Source organism: Emydura macquarii, unplaced genomic scaffold, assembly GCF_026122565.2.
Source record: "Emydura macquarii macquarii isolate MOO-44397 ecotype Brisbane River unplaced genomic scaffold, CSIRO-AGI_Emac_v2 contig_2994, whole genome shotgun sequence".
NCBI lineage: Eukaryota > Metazoa > Chordata > Testudines > Chelidae > Emydura > Emydura macquarii.
This window is the reverse complement of record NW_027133131.1, coordinates 1,660,871-1,681,932: the sequence shown is the minus strand read 5'-3', so window position 1 is coordinate 1,681,932 and position 21,062 is coordinate 1,660,871. Positions and strand designations below refer to the sequence as shown.

The 21,062-nt window shown below is 48.5% G+C and overlaps 1 protein-coding gene across 2 annotated transcripts in view; it reads left to right on the top strand.

Moving 5' to 3' along the window:
• Positions 1-9,989, top strand: part of SARNP (SAP domain containing ribonucleoprotein) — a 44,509-nt gene extending 34,520 nt beyond the window's left edge. For both annotated transcript variants that reach the window (XM_067529910.1, XM_067529909.1), the window contains 2 exons: positions 5,491-5,580; positions 7,452-9,989. In XM_067529910.1, the coding sequence (XP_067386011.1) occupies positions 5,491-5,580; positions 7,452-7,493 (132 nt within the window). In that variant the 3' untranslated portion in view covers positions 7,494-9,989. The remainder of the gene's footprint in view (positions 1-5,490; positions 5,581-7,451) is intronic.
• The last annotated feature ends 11,073 nt before the right edge of the window (positions 9,990-21,062 follow it).

Here is a 21,062-nt window from a genome sequence, read left to right as displayed (position 1 = left end):
GTTTTTAACTCTCAGGCTTAGGATCCTTCACGAAAGTCCCTCCACCTCCCTCTTTTTTAATATAAAAAAAATCTCTCCTGTGTGAATGTAAAGGGAGCAAACTTAGTAACAGTAAGGTTAGAAAATGCATCTGACACTGCTGGAAAGGTCAGCTTTCCCTGCAGATGCACGTACACCCATTTGCACACTCAAGAATGGCCCCGGGGCAGTACCAGGAGTTGATAAATGCAGAGAGAGCAGTGTTTTGATAGAGATAATTTTCCTCAGATGGGTTTCAGCACTCCATGAATCAAAACCTGTCAGTGAGGAGCCAAAGATGGAGTGAAGTTTATTGTAAGTGTGTTTGCATCTGACACTGTCATGCTAGGGGGTCAAGTGAGCAAGATCATTAGAACAGTGTTGATTTAGTGGGACTGTTCTACTCTTTCCCTGCAGGGCCACAATCAGGGGTGGAGGGGTTACCGAAAAAAATAAATAAATAACCTGCAGCTCAGTGCAGTTACCCAAGAGACACTCCCATATGTCCTTTTAAAGACACAGTGCTGCTGTTTCTCCTGAGGTGGTATTTGGGCCATTCTCTCAACAGCAAATAGTTGTAGATCGTTAAATGAGCAGGTTGGATCAGATTTTCTCTACCAGAATCAGTGCTTGCATATGGATTACACTTCTCCAAACAGTGATTTTTTTTCCCTAGCCCCACAAGATCCCAAATGATAAACATAATTCTGTTCACCATTGGTGGTTCCACAGACTCTAAGCTTCACAATCGCCTTTCTAAGGATGGAACAGGTGATGTCCCTATGTTTTAGAGAAGATGGCCTTGGATTGCGACGCAGGAGAACTGGGTTCAGTCCCCTTCTCTACCACAGACATCCTTTGTATCCCTGGGAAGTTCATTTAATTGGTCTACCCGTTGTCCCCCATCTGTAAAAATGGGAATAACATTTTTCTCCAGCCCTTTATGTACCTTGTCTAAAAGTTCTTTGGGGCAAGGAGTGTGTGTGCATGCATGCAACCTCAGTTGAGGTCTCTAGATGCTGTGACAATACAGAGAACAAACCCAGTGTGGTGAAAGACATGCCTGGAGAGGCACTGTGATGCTCCAGCGATAGGCATCATGTAAGAAACTAGATAGTGGTAGTGCTGGGAGTGGAGCCCCAGTCCCTAACAGGCAGATTGATGCCTGAGCTGCTACACTGCACTACTTCCTTTAGATGGTAATCTGGGGTTGGGGAGACTTTCTGGGAAGGGAAGTTAAAGACTAAAAACATGGCAGACCTGCAGGCGTTCAAGGGCTAAGTGGGATCCTGGGGCAAAGGGAAAAGTTAGCAGTTGTATTTAGCAATAATTACTCCAGTGAAGTGTTGTCCGTGCACAGAAAAAAATTAAATGTGCTCTTTGGGCCATGACTGCCTATGGACCCAACACTCAGGAGAAATGGCTGAGTTTTCAATTAAAACTTTTCACTCGCCCCTGTTGCCACAACACATGGAGATGTCATAATTAATAATGCGGAGCCGGTTGCTATGGTGTCATTTATGTAAGGTATTGACATAAGGAAGGCTGTGCTGTCCAGCTGCTCGCTGAGGGGGTGTCAAGTGTCACTTTTGTCATGAAAATTGGCCCCAGCACACTGGTGATGTCATTAGGTCTGTGTTGTGAGCTTGCATTTAAATGGATCTTTTTTCTAAGTGTCCGGTTTGTTTCCTCTGCTTGGCTGGCTAATGTCAGTTTATCAAAATGAAGCAATTGGGGTTAGAAATGCTTTGTTACTAATATCCTATTTCTGCTAGCTGTAGGCAGTGTGTCTTCCTGGGTTCTCGTTCTGATGGTGTGCCTTTTTTAGTAAAGCAAAACGATGATTAAATTCATACCCCATTTCCTTAAGATGCTTAATGGCCATGGGAAGCTGTGCATTCAGTGAGGGGTTTCCAGCATCCGCTGTATCGGTGGTGGTTTGTTTGTTTCATCTCTTATTTGTGTCATCACAATGATGGCTCTTGCGTGCTCCCCCAATTGCAAATGAATGCCTTTTAGTGGCTCTCTTGGACCAAGCTCTCCTGAATCAAGAAATGTAATAAATGGTGTGTGTGCGGGGGGGGGAAGGATGTGAAATATACTTAGTGGCAGGGGACAGAGGAGAAATTATTGGAGTGTAGCAAGGTAATTGGACAGCCTTAGTTGCCGAAACGGGCTAAATGAGGACTGAAATAGCCAAAGCTAGAAATAAATCCATGGAAAATGGATGCATTGAGGCTTTTAAAGGGTAATGATGGCCTTGGTTATTACTGACAGTCAAGACATCAGTGTGGGTAATGGCAGTGGAGATAAAAGCATCCGGTTTTATTGAGAATCTCAAGCAATGTAGGGACGTGAAGGTTCTGAGAAATGTCAGTAAAATTGTGTTCATTCAGACTGAAAATAACTGAAATGGAATTTGTGAAGGTGAGTTGAGTGCTAAGCTGGTCATGTCAAAATGAAAATGCTTTTGAGAGGAGTGGTGTCTAGTACAGTGACTAGAAAATCACTGCTTAAGGGGGGAAATAGATCTATGGAAAGTATAGGAGTTGTGTGGTATTTCCACTGCCTCTTGCTATGCTGAAAACCATTAGTTCGATCAGATCCCATATACTGCCAGTGGTAGCCAAATGCACTGTGTTCATAGCCAGAGAAGGACTCCTCTGGGCATGCATGTCCCTCTGCTCTCGCTGAAGGAGCAGGGACTGAAGAAGTAAAATATCCTAATCAGAAGCATACCGTATGAAAAGAAGTTTGGCAGTTTGGAGTACGAAGTGAATGTCAGCAAAATAATGGAGTTAAACTCCATGAGACATCCTTTCTGATGCTTGCAGAAATGAGCATTGGATGGCAAGTCAGATTCTACCCACCTGATTTATTGCACCACCTCTAACAAATCCGAGGGCACTGCAACAAATAATTCAAAGGAAAGGTGCTTTTGTATTGTGTTATCTGGTGTAGAAAAATACCAGTTGACAGGATGGTCAGACACATCTCTTGTGCAGATCCTGGAGGAGCAGCAGCTGTAGAATTTTACAGCAAATCACAGGCCTGGTCTTTCATCCGAGGCTGTCGTCGACTTATTGGGAGTTCTGCTTACTAAAGATCTGCAGGAAAGAGCCCTAAGCTTGTAAGTGTTACTGGTGTAGAAACCCTTAACTGTGAATTAAACCCAGTCTGGCTAGGACGTTTCCAGTTTTAAGGGGTGTATGTTTTTTTCAGAAAGGCTTTCAACCATAAGATACCTTTCAAAAATCCCTAGTGACCCCACATACCTAGTTTGCTTTAACATCAGTAACACAATAGAGCCACAGAGCCTCATGGTCTGTTGTCAGTGTGTGAACGTAGAGAACTCTGGCATGATTTATTTTTTACCTCAGTCTGTAGGAGTGGAAATACGAAAACCCAACATACATGCTATCTAATTTTCCTGCTCTCCTGTGCGAATGTGCATAGAATGTACACAGAAATGTCTTCCTGGGGCTGAACCAAAGATCTTTGAGGCCCATGCTAAGAGCCTTAGAGAGATTTTTAAGATTGTTCTGTTGCACTAAAATACTGCCTTGCAGAAAAAACTCTACCTTGGCTTATAAATAATATGCTGGCAGATAGCAGCATCCTCAGTGTAAGTGGGCATCTCTGTAAATAAGGGATTCGAAAATGCAAGAAATCGATTGGTGGAAATAATACATCGAAAGGGCCATAAAAATCATCCTTGGAAGCAAGCAAGAGAGCTCATTAGCTAACTTGTGTGAGACTTTTCAGAAACATCAGCAGTCCCTTATGAAGATGCCAGAGGGTCCTCTTGATAAAAGCTGAGAGACCATCATTACCGCCCATGAAGTCTTCAAGGGCAAATAGGCAGCAGGTTTGAAATGAACAAAAGGAAGTATTTCTTCACACAATGTACAGTCAGCCTGTGGAACTCTTTGCCAGGGGATGTTGTGAATTCCAAAAGTACAATTCGGTTTGAAAAAGAATGAGACACTCGTGGAGGATAGGTCCATCAATGGCTATTAGCCAACATGGTCTGGAACACAGCCCTATGCCTCGACTGTCCCTAAACTTCCCAGAAGCTGGACTGGATGATAGGATGGATCACACACAATTGCCATGTTCTGTTGATTCCCTTTGTGACATCTGGTACTGGCCCCTGTCAGAAGACCGGATACTGGGCTAGATGGGTCATTGGTCTGAGCCCAGTGTGTGCATTCTTCTGAGAGTGCATCCTCTTTATCATGCTGTTTGACCACATTCGTTAATTTCCAAATGAGGAAAAATATGCAGTGGGTGGTGGATGGGTGTTAGGCAGCAGTGTTGCTCCTGACAGTCCCTCTTCCTTTTTGCTACGAGTTGCACTTGAGCTAATGAAAAGCATTTATGGCATTCTGTGTTTTGCATGCGCTCTGCAGGGAGTAGACAGCTGCACTTTCTTCTTCTAGTGCAAATTCTGTTAGTGTTGCAAACTCTACGGGGCAGTTTTAAAAACCATTTCCATTGAGGAGCACGTCATCATAGAAACACTGTGATTTTAATATCTCAGATCTTGTGAATCCTGTGTCGGGCCTACCTGTGGCTGGTAATCAGGGTACGTTGGCTTTCATCTCTAGGTTCTTCGCTGAAATCCAGCCCCGGTCTGCTGGTCGGTGGTCTGTGTGAAATGAGTTTGGATTACATTGCTGAGGCTAAAGCTCGAATAGGATCCTTAAGGGAGAGTTTAGGAAGGGTTGAGACACATTGATGGGGAGCTTACACAGCCACTGCCCATGCAGTTGTGCTACTTTGCTTAAACAGAGGCTCACTCTCCAAGACTGCCAGTCCAGCAACTTTCAACTACTCTGTTGGAAATAGAAATGTTCAGTGTCCATATTCCTTCCTCACCTAAGAGTTCTGGTAAATGGCAAAGGCTGGGTTTGCTTTGTCTCCCAATTACTATGGTGCATCTGCAGCTGAATTCCTGCCCCTTTTCCTCTCTACTGCACTGCCCCATGCCTTTTAGCTCTGCTGGTTTGACTTGACCTGGTACAGTGTAGAGAGGTTGAGGGTGAAGACATTTGAAGTAGAGGGGATAGAGCAGGTGCAAGAACACAGGTTACTTAGCTTTAGCAGTTATATGAATGTCACCACTGTACTCCAGAGAAATGGGTTTTGTTTCCCTTGATTGCCACGGAGGGAGAGCAGGTTTTGCCTGGAGACTCCTCATCATCATAAATGCTCCTTGGGAGGTTCTTTTTAGCATCTATTCAATAAAGCCCCTGTCGATGGTGCACTTAACCATGCCAGCATGATGATGCCTGCTAATGTCTGTTCAGTTCTGTGCAATAATTCACATGCACCCCAAGATCAACTTGCTGCCAATCTTGTAGCTAAAAGCCGGAAGATTGAGGGCAAGGAAAGGAACCTTATCAGCTGTTAAAATTATTCTTTTGGGCCTGTCTGGCAAACTAAATCTTCTACCTTCTTTCTGCACAGAGCGAAGATGATGAGAAGCTGAAGAAGAGGAAGGAGAGGTTTGGCATTGTAACAAGTTCGGCTGGGGCTGGAGCTACAGAGGACACAGAGGTAAAATGCCACACCTGCAAGTAGAGGGACGTGGGCTTGAGGAAGCTGCAAATATGTCCCTGTGCTGAACTGTTAGGAGAGTTGAATATCCCAGAAGATGGCACTGCTGTGATTCTTTTTACACCTGAGATCCTGCTACTCTTGTGGATCTCATCCCATGGGTCTGCATGCAAGTGCTGGTATTCAGTTCCTTCACATGCCACAATAATGAGACCTCTAAAATAAATTATCTTCCTCTTTACCTTGACGATGAGCATCAGTCTTCCACCGTCTGCCTCTTTGGTGGCATGCATTCTGACCTCCCCACCAGTGGAGCTTGCCAGACTGATTTGGAGAAGCCGAAGCTACAAGAGCTGGCCAACACTGGCTGGCATGACTGAGCTCTTAGTCTTGCAAACTAATACAGATGCCTACAGAAAATTAGGAACAGTTCTCCTCCGGTTTCCTCCACACGGCTCCCTTTATCCCACCTCCCCTTCACATCCCTTCTCACCACTCCCTTTATCTAGGAAGCCCTTGAACTTTAAACTCGCTGCACTCCTTTCATCATAAAATCCATGTAAATTTCACAACACAAAGAGGAAGGAACAAGTCAAGATCAAGAAATTGACCACACCTCTATCTTTTCTCTCCTCCATCCTTTTTGTTTTGACACCTCTGTCCTTCTGTGTTTGATTTTTAATTTGTAAGCGCCTCAAGGCAGTGACTCACCATTTTATTTATGGGGTTTTATACCTTGCTCTGCGTCACTTGGTACCAGAGGCTAGATGGTCCCTTGGTCTGATGCGGCATGGCAGTTCCTACGTGTGTTTGTCCCGTACCATGCACACCTGTGGTGTTGCAGAATCAGTGTGAGCTGAGCCCCCATCGCTATACACCGAGTTGCTGGAGGTGGAATTTCATTTTAACAATTGAACAGCAAAGGTTGCGGGAGGGTGAGCTGTTGGGGTCTCAGAAGCTGCTTAACCAGATGGCTTCTGGATTCGACATACAAGATGTGGCTTTTTGTTAGGCTCTGAAAAGTGATCTCAGCAGTTCAGGTAGGATTTGGGGGCTTTGTTTTGGTTTGGTTTTTTTAGCTGTTTGATAAACGCTCTCCTTGAATGAAGTGGTGCACGGCATTGCCAGCCTTGTGCACTGGAGAACGAGCCCCTGTTCAGTCTGAGCAGAGGGGGTGGCTGGGGGTGAGGGATTCCATGTTTTTCCGTTAGGTCACTTATAGATTGTGCCTGGAACAAAAAGGTCTTTTTACTAGTATTGTGTGCACTCAAATGCACCTTTCCCCTGGAGATTCTTGATTAGGGCTTCTGTTGGCCCCAGGCTATTTATCCTGCTAAAAATTAAGATTTATACGCCCCTCGTGTATCAACTTAAAGGCATATCCGAGAGACGCAATAGAATATTTAATGCAGTTTAGCGTGTCCCTCTCACCTTTTCCATGAATAGAAGAGTGTTAACCCTTTGCCCTTTTAAATTTCCCACCTCCCATTGCCTGGAAGGGTTTCCAGGCCTCTAAAGTAGTCATTGTTCCCAGCTCAGCCCTTTTGTAACACATTGTAAGCAAGATGAAGTGACTTCAGCAGCACTGTATCTTGGGCACTGTATATTTTTGCAACTTGATTTCAGGCTCCATTTGTTCAAATGCCGGACTAAAATCTTGTAGCTTCGTGCCAAACATCTATATAAAATGCCTTCCGGAACTAGCCTTGTGATGATGTATTCAGGCCGGGGGCTAGAGCAGTCATGCACTAGGGTCATTTTCTACTATCCAGTGTGTTTTTTAGTCTGCATCCAAATGTGGGGGGTGAGGAGGGGTGTTAAATTGTGAATTTCTTTTTTGGTTTTGATTTTTCTTTCAATCCCTTTTACAGGCAAAGAAGAGGAAAAGAGCAGAACGCTTTGGGATTGTCTGATGGCTGTCCATTTTAGGCTTACCTGTTGGGCGGCGGAGCACGCTCTCTCTCTCGCCCACATACCCACACATACAGTAGCACTAGTAAGGAGAATAGGCTGTCTTCCCCACACAGGGCGTAACAGAGAATCCCTGGTAGCTGTACAGTTGTGCTGCTTATTTTTTCAATTGTGAAGTTTAAAAAAAAAAAAAAAAAAAAAATCCAGAGCGAAGAGCGAAAATGTTCCTATTACATCTGTGGTGGTTAGAAATCCCAGTGCCTGGTTCTCTATCCCCCTGCCACTTGTGTCGTTATTTACAGCAGTGCAAAGCAGGTGTGTAATGCCACCACATCAGAATTGGGAGTGCTTCACACCCACCCTGCACTGGTGTAAATGCCCACCCAAGGTGCAGGGCTGAATTGGGCCCTTGGCTATAAAGCAGATAGTGGGGAAGGAGAACTGCAGTGGCCAAGCATGTATCAAATGGAGGATGAGGAAGGAAAAATGCCATTCAGGGATGAAGATGGAGAACTCTCCTTGTGGTGCCCTGGGGAGCTGCACCCTTGAGTTGAGAGGCAGGTTATGCCACTTAAAGCAGGAAATACCTGGAGCCTCCCTTTTCTTTAAACGTTGCTGTCTTGATATTGTCTCCGTTTTTCTGGGCTGCCCTGGGCAAAGAAACCATCCTCTTCCTTCTTCACCCTGAGGAAATCACTCTTCAAGTTCAGCAGGATCAGGACATGCACACCTCTAGTGTGGCGAAAAACATTCTTCAGCTCAAGTGCATCATGCATCTTTAGTTAGGTTCTGCTGTGGATCATCAGCTTCCGCTCGGGTTGCCCCTCCCAGCATGTGACATCGTGTTTGCTGCATAGCTGGCCAGGGAAGGACCTCTCTAATATACTGCCAAAACCTAGTAGTAATTTTTGTGTCAGATAGGCTTTGAACTTCACAAAGCCACCCTGTATGTTAAAGGGCTCTTCCTCAGCTACCTCTGCTCCTGGGGGGATCTAACGGTGTATGTGTCAGTCTGATGGGGAATGTGGTGGAGCAGGAGCTGGTGATTGGTAGAAGATCAGGGCCAAAGCCCTGGAAAAGGGGAGGGAAATACCTGTACATTTACAAATTAAACCCATGCTGACTGCTCCACTTAACCTGCCTCTAGGGGCTGTTCTGGGGCTTGTTGCATTTAATGTAAACTTTCAGATTTCCTTTAAGGTTAGTGAGAGTTCTGTGCCCTTTCAGAAAAAAAATTCCTCTGCTCAGTTTTTGTTCCGAGGTTGGATTTTGTGTTGTCCCCATCTAACATCCGGAATAGCTCAGTCAGGCTTGTTCGTGCCTCACGCACCCTCAAACCAGCCTTCACTGCCTCACATCTTGTAAAGGGGGACAGCACGGACATTGTCCTAAAAAGACATGGTTTGAAAAGGTGTTACAATGACACTTCTGCATCTGAGCTGGAGCTAACTTCCCTCCTGCCATGCTACCTCTTCCATTTTCCCTGCAACATCGCTTTAACAGGCCTAGCATCATGCTTGGTACAGGAGCGAAACACAGCATCGCTGCAACTTTTTCTGCAACTTTTGTCCAAGTAGCCTATCAAATGGGACCTTCTGTTCTTTGGGAGCTATAGGAATCAATTCTCCATGTTAATTTGTGTAGGTAGAGCAAGAGTGTGAGCTCATACCAGAGACCTGTCATCCCATGCTTTGCTCCAGGACCCTGATGACAATAGCTACTTGATTAGCAGTGATTCAGTGGAGAGGGAAGATGTATGGTGGCTTTCTTCATCTGCTTAATAGAAAGTTAGGTTCATTTAAACGCACATTCCTTGTGCATCTTACATCTTATGTTCCTTTTTCACCCTTAAACTTATATCAAGGCCCCCAGAAAAATATAACAGCTGGGCAGATTTCCTCTTGATTGATCTTTCATTTTAAATGTCCATTTTGGTTGGAATGCTCCTATGCTTCAGAGATTTGCATCCAGGGATTTTTGTTCTGACCATACCACTCTATTGGAAAGATGTTGCACTGTGCGCACACAGTTTCTTCAGATGCTAGAGAACAGCAGCTGTGTAGATACAGTACGCTGGGCAGAGGCTTCAATCTGACTCTTGAAAAGCAATATATTTTTCTTTAAATGTAAAGGTCTTCAAATTGCTTGTGCTCTGCGCCGTTGATGCACGTAGGCTGACGTCTCAGCTGTGTGCCCCGGGTGATTCTCAGCAATATCTGAGGTTGGTTTGCTTGCTCAGCAGCCATAGAATCCAGGTTGCAGTGTGTGTATCTTGGGGTGTCCGTGGTAGAATGAATTGAACCACAGCCCCCCATCTCCAGCCAGTTTTACTGTAATAACCTTATTCTGATTTTTTTTGTATGTTAGATTTTGTAATATGTATTTTCTATTCCGCTCATGACTTTTTGCTGGTTATTTGCTTGAAATGTTTGTAGCGTGCCAGGACAAACACTGCATTTCATTCTTGGTTTCATAATAAAACTGCTTCTTCAAGGCAACGCCTGTATCTGCCCATTTGGTGTGCAATGTAACAGTGCTGTGCCTGTGGTGTCAGCGTGGGGCCAGAAGTCACTGTGTTCCGATTCGCTCTGGCTCTGCAGCTTGTGTCATTATTTACACCAGTGCACATAAATCCCAGTGCCTAAATCAAAATGCGATTTACATCCCTTCGGCCCTGGTTTAAATGGCTTCACAAAATATATGGTGCCCCTTGCCTTGGAATGAACACAGAGGTCCTGAGTGCTTATAGTCATGAAAGGATCCCATGATACTTTTCCTGAGACTGTGTTAACCGCTGGCATCCTGGACACACCCCAGCTCTGAGCCAATTCTGCCTCCCTAAATTCTTCCCTATCATTTCAGTTGGGTACAGAATTCCTCTTCACTTCCTGTTGACCTCATTAAACTTTGCAAGCTCTTTGGAATCGGGGCTGTAAACCATCTTGCACACACACAGTGCTGGGTGTAGAGTGCCCAGCCCTCCTTTGTTTGTTTGGTGCTCATGGTTCTAGTGCTTGTCTTTGGCTTGCTTGGAAAGTGTGAATAGCCTTTGGTGTTCTTGGCTGCTTTATTTTTGGTCACTTCCTGTACCTCTCTGTGTATTACCCAAGGGGTATGAATGATGGGCAGTGTGACTGTACTGCTGGGAGCGGTTCTGGTGGTACTCAGTCCCTTACCCCCCTATCTGTCGTGTCGTCTCTCCCCCCCCCCCCACAGTTGGTAGGTAAGTGAGGTCCCCTTTCTACAGAGCGATGTATAGAGAGGTGAAGGGACTCACTTAAGATTGTATGGCAGAGATGGGTGTAGAACCCAGGAGTCCCAATTTCCATGCTTGTGCTCTGAGACAGGAATAGAGCCCAGGATTCCTGACTTCAGTCTCCGGTGCTAACTAGTCCACATTTTCTCTTCCCAGAACTGGCAATAGAAGCCAGATATCCTGTCTTGCCCTCCTGTTCTCTGACCACTGGGACCCTGTCCCCTATCGCCTCTAGAAATCACAGAAGCACAGCTGTTTGTTTCCCTTGGGCATATGGACACTGCCTCCGTTGCACCTTCTCTCTGCCGTTCCAAATCACTGCTCATGTTAGAGGTACTAATGCATGTTCTGCCCCCGTGCAGTCTCCCCCGGTACCCATCCTCGAATTAATCCCTTCCCTGTGCTCTAGTAAAGTGTGTCTTGCTCCCCTATTTCACCTCCCTCCACTTGATCTGGATGAATTTCCTTTGGCCATGGTACCAATGTAATGATGAACCCAGCTCCGCTCCCTCCCTTACTGAACAGTTTCTCCCTCTGCCTGTATGTAGGCACTTTGTATATTGGCAGTCCTGGTCCAGCAGCTACCTCCAGCAGCCAGTTCCACCGATGCTACAGTGGGCATCACTGCCTGTAGAGATCTCCCCTCCCCCCCTGCTTTTTTTCCGCTTGGTGGGAGTTTATTTTATAGAGGACACTGAATCTTTTAAATGCTGGGCTTTCCCCTCCGTGGTGTGCGGGGGGGGGGGGAAATCATTCTAATCACACTGTGTTTAAAACACCACCTAATTTATTTTTCCTCTCCAAGCTGGGAGCCGCTCGTGACTAATTTGGGCTGAATAGGTGGAGAAAAAAAGCAGCAGGCACACAATGAGCGGGGAAAAGTGTGGGAAAGCGAGCAAAAGAAAAGAAGGGCCAGAGCTTGCAGAGTGAGAGCTGCTAACGCTGCACAGCGCCCAAATTCAGCATGAAGTCACTTTTCACAGCAGACGCTTGGGCTGAAAATACAAGTGGGACTATAGGTCAGCCCGGTGGGAGGAGTGGGGGTTGGGGAGAGGGAGAAATTGTTGGGCTTGTACAATGTGAAGGGAAAAAGGAGGTGGGGTGAGAGAAGAGAGATGGGCGCTGTGTGCGTTTGCGCGTGCGTGCATGCCCCTTCACAAAGAAACACAAACACATGTTCTTCCCGCTTGCACTGTCCCCTTCACCCCAATGGCCTCCTGCCCTGGAGTCGTCTGTGACTGGGTTGGAAACTTCTTGTCTTTACATTCAGAAAAATACGGAAACAAAATCAGCGCCTGAGAGAGAGAAGAGGATGGGGTTAATAAAGAGAAACACACTTTATGATGATTTCTCTCTCTCTCCCCTTCCCCACAGGTTTAAATACCTTTATAGCCCTGCACTGAAACCTCTCTTCGGGAGTCACCTTGAAATGGGCTGTACATAAACCCCCTCACCTGCAGTTGTGCTACGGTTGACTAGGTTACAGGTTAGAAAATTGATGAAGTTACGGGTTCTCTTCCTCCCCCAATACACAGTTGTTATAAGGGCTGGTTAGTTTCACAGCAAGGGCCCCTCCTATGCTGCTGCCTTGAGCTGTTGCCCCCTCTGTCCAGGTGAACAGTTGTAGTTCTGCTCGTTCTGCCCTGCTCCCTGTAGCTGCCAGGACTGTTTAAAAAATATCTGCATATAAAATCTGAATCCATCCTGCAGACATTAGATGTGTATCTATACAGGTGTGCGTATCTCCACCTTGCAACAACTGGGACTTGTTGGCGAGCCACTGGTGCGACTGGATCAATGCCTAGAATCTGGCTAACACAAGGGGTTCAGGACTAGTCACATTGTGCTGTGGGCTGAGCCACGAGTCAGCTGTGCTTTTCCCATCGGAGCTGGAGCTCCGGAAGGCCTGTTGGGTGGTGTAGGCCCCACTGCTTCCAGAATCCAAGGCCACTGATGGACTTTCTATAGAATGAATGAATATAACAGCCCTACCCCAGATATTTTTCAGGACAGCAGGAGTATTGCTGACTAGTTATCGCCGGAAGACTGGCATCGCTACACAGAGACTTAGAGCAGGGGCTTTGGTGTCGGGGCTCCTGGCTTCTATTCCTATCTTCAGGAGTGGTAATGTCTAGTCGTTGAGCAGGGGCTGGGGGCCGGGAGTCCAGGCTTCTCTTCCGAGCGCTATTTCGGGGTTGGCTGAGTAGCTGTTGGCCAGACGTGGCAGGGGGTTTTGCTGGCCTGGCTGTAGAATAGGGGCAGTGGGAGACAGCGGCTTCCTTCTGGTTTTGTGAAACATTCTGACAGCTGAAGCAGATTGTCCCTGAGGAAGTTGGTGGCAGGGCTGGGGGTAGAACCCAGGCATTCGGGTTGGCCTTCCTTGCAAGAACGAGTCCAGACCTTAACTCCGTGGATCACTCCCTCCGTCCTGCCCCTTTCTGAAGCACACCTCTGTGATACCTCCCCCCCAGCTTTGTTTGCTAGGTGCACTCAAGCCAGAAGCCCCTCTTCTAAGCCAAAGGGGGCTGGTAGCAGGGTGTGTGCCATGGTTGGCCATGTGATGACCCTTCAGCACATGCCTCATGCTGCACGTGCTCTGGTAAAAGACTGAACAGGAGCGAGCAACTCACTCCTGCAGTCCGCTCTTCCTTGGCACCTGGGCCCTGCAGCCCCCTAGCTGTCGGATCACACTTCTCATTGCTTGCATGCTGGAGCTGCTCAGGGTACCATGTTTCCAGCCGAGGGCCAAGAAGTCAGCCAGGCCGGAGCCCCACCGCTGCTGGATGCTGTACGGATGGATCGGAGACTCCAAGGCCAGATGTGCCCACTCTGGTCATCTCGCCTGACCTGCAGAGCACAAGCCAGTCCCTGCGCTCCGGTAGAAGGGTGGCGCGACAGGACTCTCCAGAACCTGTTGCTTCTCTTGTGTTGAGCCGGGAGCTCGTGGAGAAGTTAGATGTTCCCTGGTGCGCCTATGTCGTGTAAGTGACTTGTCAGCGGGGGCTCAGAAGGGAAGACGTTTTCAATAATGGGGGATTCCCCGCCCCCCATCTCATCCCAGGTTCACTTAGACGCTAACAATGGGGTTTATAGTCAATGGGGGAGCGGGGAATAGAGTGAGGACCTTTGTTCTCTCTCCACAGTTGTGTTCGTGTCATTCTGCTCCCGCCCCAGTAGCGGCAGCCCCGGGATGACCTGCCTCTCTGCTTTGTTCCTACCCAGCCTGTTTGGCCTTTCTCCATCAAGGACAGATTATCTCAGGTGTGAAGCAAGGCTCAAGCGCTAAGGGGCCAGGCGGCAGTGTCCATAGGCGTGGATCCTTGGCTGCTCTGCCATGCGACGTAGCTGCGACGTGGCCCTACACAAGGGTAGGCTGAGGTTTTATAAAGACGCGGTTGGCAGGGGGTGAGGCGGCAGGACGGCTGGGTTCTATTTCTGAGCCACTCTCCTGGCTTCTGCAGCAGACGGGGGTGTCCTTCTGGAGGAGGAGGTGCTTCAGGGCGCTAGCATCCACTCTGAACTGCTCCCCGGTTACAGGTTTGATTCCTAGCAGGGTAAACTCAGCCCTTTGTCCTTCCCCGTTGGATGCACTGAGTTCCATGTGGTCTTCTAGCCTCTGTACCCCTGAGATCTTGGAGGAACAAGGGACATCCCACGACTGAGTTTAGGCTGGGCCCATGGGATGAAAATTCCCCCAAACCCTCTTGTGCTATGGCCTGACTGCTGCTCCGTACAGCACCCTGGCCGCCTGTGTGTGGCAGAAACCGGCCCTGCTGTTTTATCCGGGGTCGGGGGCACTGGTTTGTGCCCATTATCCAGGGTGCTCGCCCTGCTGCCGCCGTCACAGTCCTTGCTTCACATGCAGCACGGTGCCGCCTGCTACGGAGTCAGCAGGACCGGTGGATCCCAGCCAAGCTCCCTGCGCGCTGCTGTAATTGCTGTGAACGTTGCATGTGGGCAGTCTTCTTAGGCAGCGGAGCGGGAAGGTTAGGAGAGCCAGATAATGGCATGGCTGGCATGGGGTTGCACCCCCTCCCCTGCCCTGGCTGTGGGTGGTCACCCAGCTGGGGGTAAATAGCTCGGTCCCTGTCCTAATTTGTCTGCCCTCCCCACGGGGCCTGGAGCCCTGCCCCCATGTGCCTGCACCCTTGGTCTCTGAATTAGGTCAAGCGATGGCTGGGGAAAGCAGGTGATGCGGGGCGCAGCTCCCGGCAGCCTCGGGGGAGACGTGACCAGAACAAAAGCGAGCGCTCATTAAACTTTTGACAGCGTCCTTCGAAGCAAACCAACCAACCCAACCAGGACTGTTACAAGGGGGCGGACCTACCCCAAGCCCTATGCACCCTTCTGCCTGGCTGGCAGAACCACTGGCGCGCTGGACGAGAGGCCCCAAGGGGTCTCGATTCTGGCTAGAGCTCCAGATGCTCCCCTCTGTCTTTGCCTCTGGGTGCGTAGTAGGTGGCAGCTTCGAGTCGGGGGAGGGGGGGTTTCAGTAATGCAACAGATCCTTTAATAATAATATGGGGGGGTTACCACCCCGCTTACAATAGAACCTGCAGCTGGGAGCCCTCATGTTTGAGCACTCTCGGCTTATCTAGCTGAGGGACTGATCTGATGCTACTGTAATGGGGGCCCATGTAGGCAGGGGCTGAATGTTTTTTCCAGGTGTCTCTACTGCACCTAGCCCCATCGTGGTCCATTACTGGTGCTACCGTTAACAAGTCTCTCAGAGCCCCCTTTCTTCTTCCCCCGGCCTCCCCAGTCACAGTGTATCTGAGCACCTCCCAACTCTTCATGTATTTATTCTCAGCACCTCTGTGAGGCTGGACTGGCTCGTTAGCCCCATTGTACAGATGGGGAGACGGAGGCACAGGATCTAAGTGGCTTGTCCAAAGTCACCCAGGAGGCTTGTGGCAGAGCCAGGACTCTCAAGACCCCTGCACCCTCCCAGAGCTGGGCCAGCTCCTGTGGGGTGGGTAGAAAGGACCAGAGCTGGGGCGTAGGAAGTCACTTGCCCGGCTCTGTCCATGCTCCAAGCAAATTCCTATTTTCCTTTCAGCTTCCCATTTTTCTCTGAAAGCGACTGGTCTGAGAATGTCCTTCACTGGGATGAGTCTTTGGGGGACCTAGGCACCCTCCCACCCTTTGGCTTCCCCGAGGGCTATGCCAGGCTCAGCAGCTCTGAAAAGTTGCTACACATACCTTTTAAAAGCAAATCCCGAGCAGTGACTCTAGTGCCACGGGGACGTGCTGCAGTGACAGCCCTGGGAGAACGTTTCCTATTTTTCCCCAGCTCAATCGCTGTCAGACAAGCTTCCCCCATGAGCATTCCTCTACCATTAGGCGGGAGAGTTCAGTCAATCTCTGCTTTCTCTCTAGAGGCCTGCCGAGGGAGGTAGCTAGGGCCAACTGCGGCGCGCTAGGAGCAGGTTTGTGCTACGGATACACCTGTCCAGACAGAGCTAGACTGAGCCCAGGAACTCGTTTCACCCCAGGCAGCCGAAGGCTCTTGGACAGTCACAACTCAAGGAAATGCCCCAGAGTGAGAGACCGAGAACAGGACCCTATCCAAGCACCTTCTACCCCGGCCAGGAAAGACGTGTTCAGAGACGATACCAGAGCAAGGTACCCCACGGACAAGGGCTGATGGTGACACACGTGCACTCTCCTCACATCCAGCTGGGGCCTGGAGAAGTGGATGGTTGTAGCACGATGGCTCCACGTGGGACAGAAACTCAGGAACTGGGACAAGGGAGAGTAGAGATCGGGACAGTGGAAAAGACGGTGCTTGCACCCCTCATGATGACGGTGCAGGAAGGACCCCAGGGCTAGGTGGGCAAGGGCTGGGACAACACCAAATCTGAACCAGCCAATTAGCTAACGTGGCTGGAACTAGGGTGACCAGATGTCCCGATTTTACAGGGACAGTCCCAATATTTGGGGCTTTTTCTTATATAGGCGCCTATTACCTGCCCCTCCATCCCTGTCCTGATTTTTTCACTCTTGCTGTCTGGTCACGCTAGCTGAAGCCCAGGCCGGAGCATGGAAGGAGCTGGTGGGTTGGCATCAGGCAGTCCGTGACTGGTCTGTCCCATGATGTTTGAGCTGAAGTCCCTGCTGCTTCCAGCCCCACAAACTTTCCCCTTCAGAGTCCTTCCCCCTGATCCCACCAGCCATGCTAGCAAATCCCTCCATTGCTCCGTTCTCGCCATCGTCTCTGGATCCCCAGCCTGCTTGGCGTGCGCTCTCTCTGGCGGGTGCTGTGTGTCCCCTTTCCCCCCCCACTCCCTCTGACCACAGATGTAATTAGCTGTGACATTCTCGGCATACCTGCCGGCTCCTAATGAGGGCTCCATAAAAGCTGCCATGATGTGGTTTCCTCCGGCACTTCGGGCCAGTTGTAAATCTCAACTTTACAATTTTGAGCTGCGCTTGGAGGAAGCAGCAGGCCATGGAAGCCGGGGGGTGGGGGGCTCTAGTATCACAGTGTGTATGAAGGACAACGTCTCTGTCATCCACCAGTGCGCTTGGAGTCCTGGGAATGTAGGTTCAAGAGTCTATGAAGCAGAGAGCGCAGTGCACTGCATGTGTGCATGGCGCCTGTTACGCGGTGAGTGCCCTTCCTGTGCGTACGCCCGGGTGGGGCCCTGAGTCCCAAGGCTAGAGCGGTTCTCAGGCCCTGATTCTGTGACTGGATCCCACTGATGTCACTTGCATTTGCCGACAGACGTCCGCCTGCGCAGGAGAGCGGTCAGTCAGAGGGTGATTTGTCCCGATGCAGGGGGACCAAGAGACCCTTTACAAATAATATAACAATGACAAAACTTCCTGCTGGGGTGCAGACTTTTCCCATGTTCTGCAAAGTCTTTGCTTTACCATCTTGGCACCAGCAGGTCTGGAGCTCCCACTACTATGGACTCGTGTATTTTACATTTGCACTGGTCATTAAGAAATCCCAATTTCTGCAAAAGGATTGATTGTTTCAGATTAAACAATCTTTACTGTATACGACTCTTTTAATATCTTAATGTTTAAGGCCAACGTGGCTAGAAAAAGGCTATGAAAAAGTCCAGAAAACATTACTGCATCGTGAATGTTTGAAATCTTCAGTGTGTGTATATCCAATGCCGTACTCAGGAATTGACCTGCCAAAAAAAAAAAAAAAAAAAAAAAAAAGACCAGTCCAGCCTCTTGCGTGGACACAGTTATGCTGCTGTTCAGGGGTTTGTGCTAGTCGAGCGAGCAGCTGTACTGCTCTGAAGGGCCCATGTAACAGCAGCTACACGATGGGCATTGCAACCCCTTTAACGACAACAGTCGAGTGAAAGCTGTGCAATTCTGTGTGTGTAGAGAAGGCCTGAAACTGGGGCAGACCCCTGCAGGAGGCTCTTATATCACTGTAAGAGCTGCTTATTTTGGTCTAGTTTAAAAGCTTGCTCCTAATGAAATCAGGAAGTCCATCCAGGGTTTTGTTGGAGTTTATAATCACGCCTTAGAGGAAGTGGGTGCCACTTTCTCCTGGCAACTGCCCCTAGGTCACACAGGAAGTCTGTGGAGGAGCAAGACCTGAGCCCCCATCTGCTGAGTGCCAGATAAGCTCTCCAACGCTTGCCTGCTTAGCCCTGGTGGTCCTTGCTGAGATGGAGGCAAAGGAGGGAGCAGCTTTTCCCTTTCTGCAGCACTCGGGGCATTTCTGTCTTTGCGTTGTTAGAATTGCAAAGAGAAACAGCTACAGAGGGTTTAAAACAGGAGAGCGAGAGAGAGAGACTGTTTGGTCTGTCTGGATTATGAAAGCGAGAATGTCCTGCAGCTGAAGAATCGTTCTGGGCATGGGGTGTAGGCTGGATTTTCCTCCCCCAGCACCTCTTCCACCTGCGTTGTGGACTGGTTTTACCGTTAGCATCAGGGAGTGTGGGGAAAAAGGAGAAACATTAGGCAACATATTTTCAGAGCCAGTCAGAACTCGGGTCACTGAATCCAGCCAAAAGCTCTCGAGGGAGGAGAGGGCCGGCGGAGAGCTGAAAGGATTGGCTGCTCCAACACAGGCAGGTGTGGAAAGCTCTGATGATATGTAGACTCGGTTGCAAAGCTCAGAAGCTTTCCAGAGCTCATCCCAGAGGGAGGTGCAGGCCAAGGTCCCGATCCTGCAGGCTGCTCCCCATGGAGCCCTGGGGCTCATCTCACACAGACCAGGTCACTGGACCAGGGCCAAAGTGCCTCTTTGGGTCAAGCCGGTGCTGGATGGCCTTACCTTGCCCCCAGGATATTTACAAGCTTGTTCTCTTTTTTGCTAAATTTGCTAAAGGAATTACTTATGATGCATTTGCCCATATTGTCTACAATATGCCTCATTTCAAAGAACCTCACAGGCCTTTATCTGCCCGTATCAAGCCTCCCAAGCAAAGATCTCAAAGCATGTTGCAAACAGGAATTAAACTCCCCAACACCCCCTGGAGAGTAAAGACAGATAAGGGAACTGATACTCGGAAAGGGGAGGTTACTTATCCAAGGTCATACAGGGAGCAGAACCCAGGAGTCCTGATTCCCAGCTCCTCGGCTCTAATCCACTAGACCCCACTCCCCTCCCAGAGCTGGGACTAGAACCCAGGAGTTTACAGAGAGATAGAGAGGGAATAAATCTAGCTCTACTTAGAGTGTCTAAAATTTGCAATCTGGGGATCAGGACCCCAGACTCCTGAGTTCTATTCCTTGCATTCTGCTCTGAGTGGTCGTCATAATAAAGACAATCAAAGAAAAGAGTCACCAAAAGAAAATGCATTTGCCAGCAGATTTTTTTCCCTTTTTCCTTTTTTGTTTTGTTTTTGTTTTTGTTTTCGTTTGGCTATATAATTTTTTTATTGTACAAAAAAAGTCTAAAAAAAAGAAAGAAAGAAAGAAAGAAATTGGGACAGAAGCAACGGTTATAATATATACAAATGACTAAAGCTGAATTTATACAACATGGAAGAGAAATAACAGACAATCATGTAATTTTTTTTTCCTTTCCTGTAGCTTCTTCTAAAATGGATTATGAAAGAGAAGCTGTAACTCCCTCCTGTTCTGCCCCATCTCATCAGATATGTAAGTTTCCTCCGGTTGTTTATTTCTTGCATTTTCATATACCAGAGTTTTTTGTTGTGGTTCTTTAGATGGTTGCGTCCATGTGAAATTTGCCCCCTTGGTGAGAATTTTAAACAGGACTGTTTGCTAGGAACTTTGTGAGCTCGGGGGGAAGGAATTTGTTTCCTAGAGGGACATTTTAACATGGACCACATCGTATATAAGAAACCATCGATTTTTTCCCAGAGGCTGTTAAATGGAATGTGGCCACCTCCGGCAGCTAAGTGGACAGCTAGGGAAGTAGTTCCAGCTAAGGGAGCCTCAGCGGGGCAGTTTTTGTGTGTTAGGTGGACCAGTGAAACACACCAATGCTTTTTAAGCTTCAAAGCCAACTGAACAGCAGCTGTGGAGGTGGCTGATTAGAGCAGTGGGATCTCTGGTTTAAGACTAATTTCTGTGGGGCATCTGTGATGTGAGGGTGAGAACATGGTGGCATTTCCTTTTAAATACGTTATACAAAAAAAAAGCCTGTCACCCAACATGCGTGTTCTCAACGCTTTATGCGGCTGAAGCACGCCTGCTATCTGAGGATTTCAAAATGCCTTGAGCACATTAACCCTCACAACACCCCTGTGAGGTAGGTATTATCTTTGTTCTGCCCACGAGGAATGCAAACATTTGCTCAAGGTCAGGAATCCTGATTCCCAGCTCTAACCACTAGACCCCACTCCTTTCCCACACTGGCATCCTAAAAGTGTTTCAGAAATCAAGCTTGCTCCTTAACCATATGCCAGCTGCTTCCTTGCCCTTTCTGGAAGGCCTTTGGGGTCCTTCATGAGCAGTGGGTGGCTGGGATACTCTCTTCTGGGCTGGAACACAGGTTATTTTCCAGCGAGGCACCGAGGTGCAGCCCCGTTTCTTCCCCTGCTCCTGAGCCACTTATCAAATGGGCAGAGCCCTCTCCTTGGTCCCAAGGGGTATCTGGGGATTGCAGGGGTAGGCAGGGCTGGACTTTGGGGCTGTGTGCTGGGTAACCCGGAATTGTCCCAATCTCTCAGAGAAGATTTGTAGAAGACCCATGAGGCAGGGGGGATTTCACACGTTGCAAGTTGAGCTCAGCGATGCTAGCAATGCAGCAGTTGCGAGCCGCCGGCTAGATTAAGTCAAGTATTCTGTCACGTTCTCCTAGCCTCTGCCCACTGGGATTGCACGGAACATGGCAGGGCAGAGAGAACCATCTCCTCTGGCAGCAAGG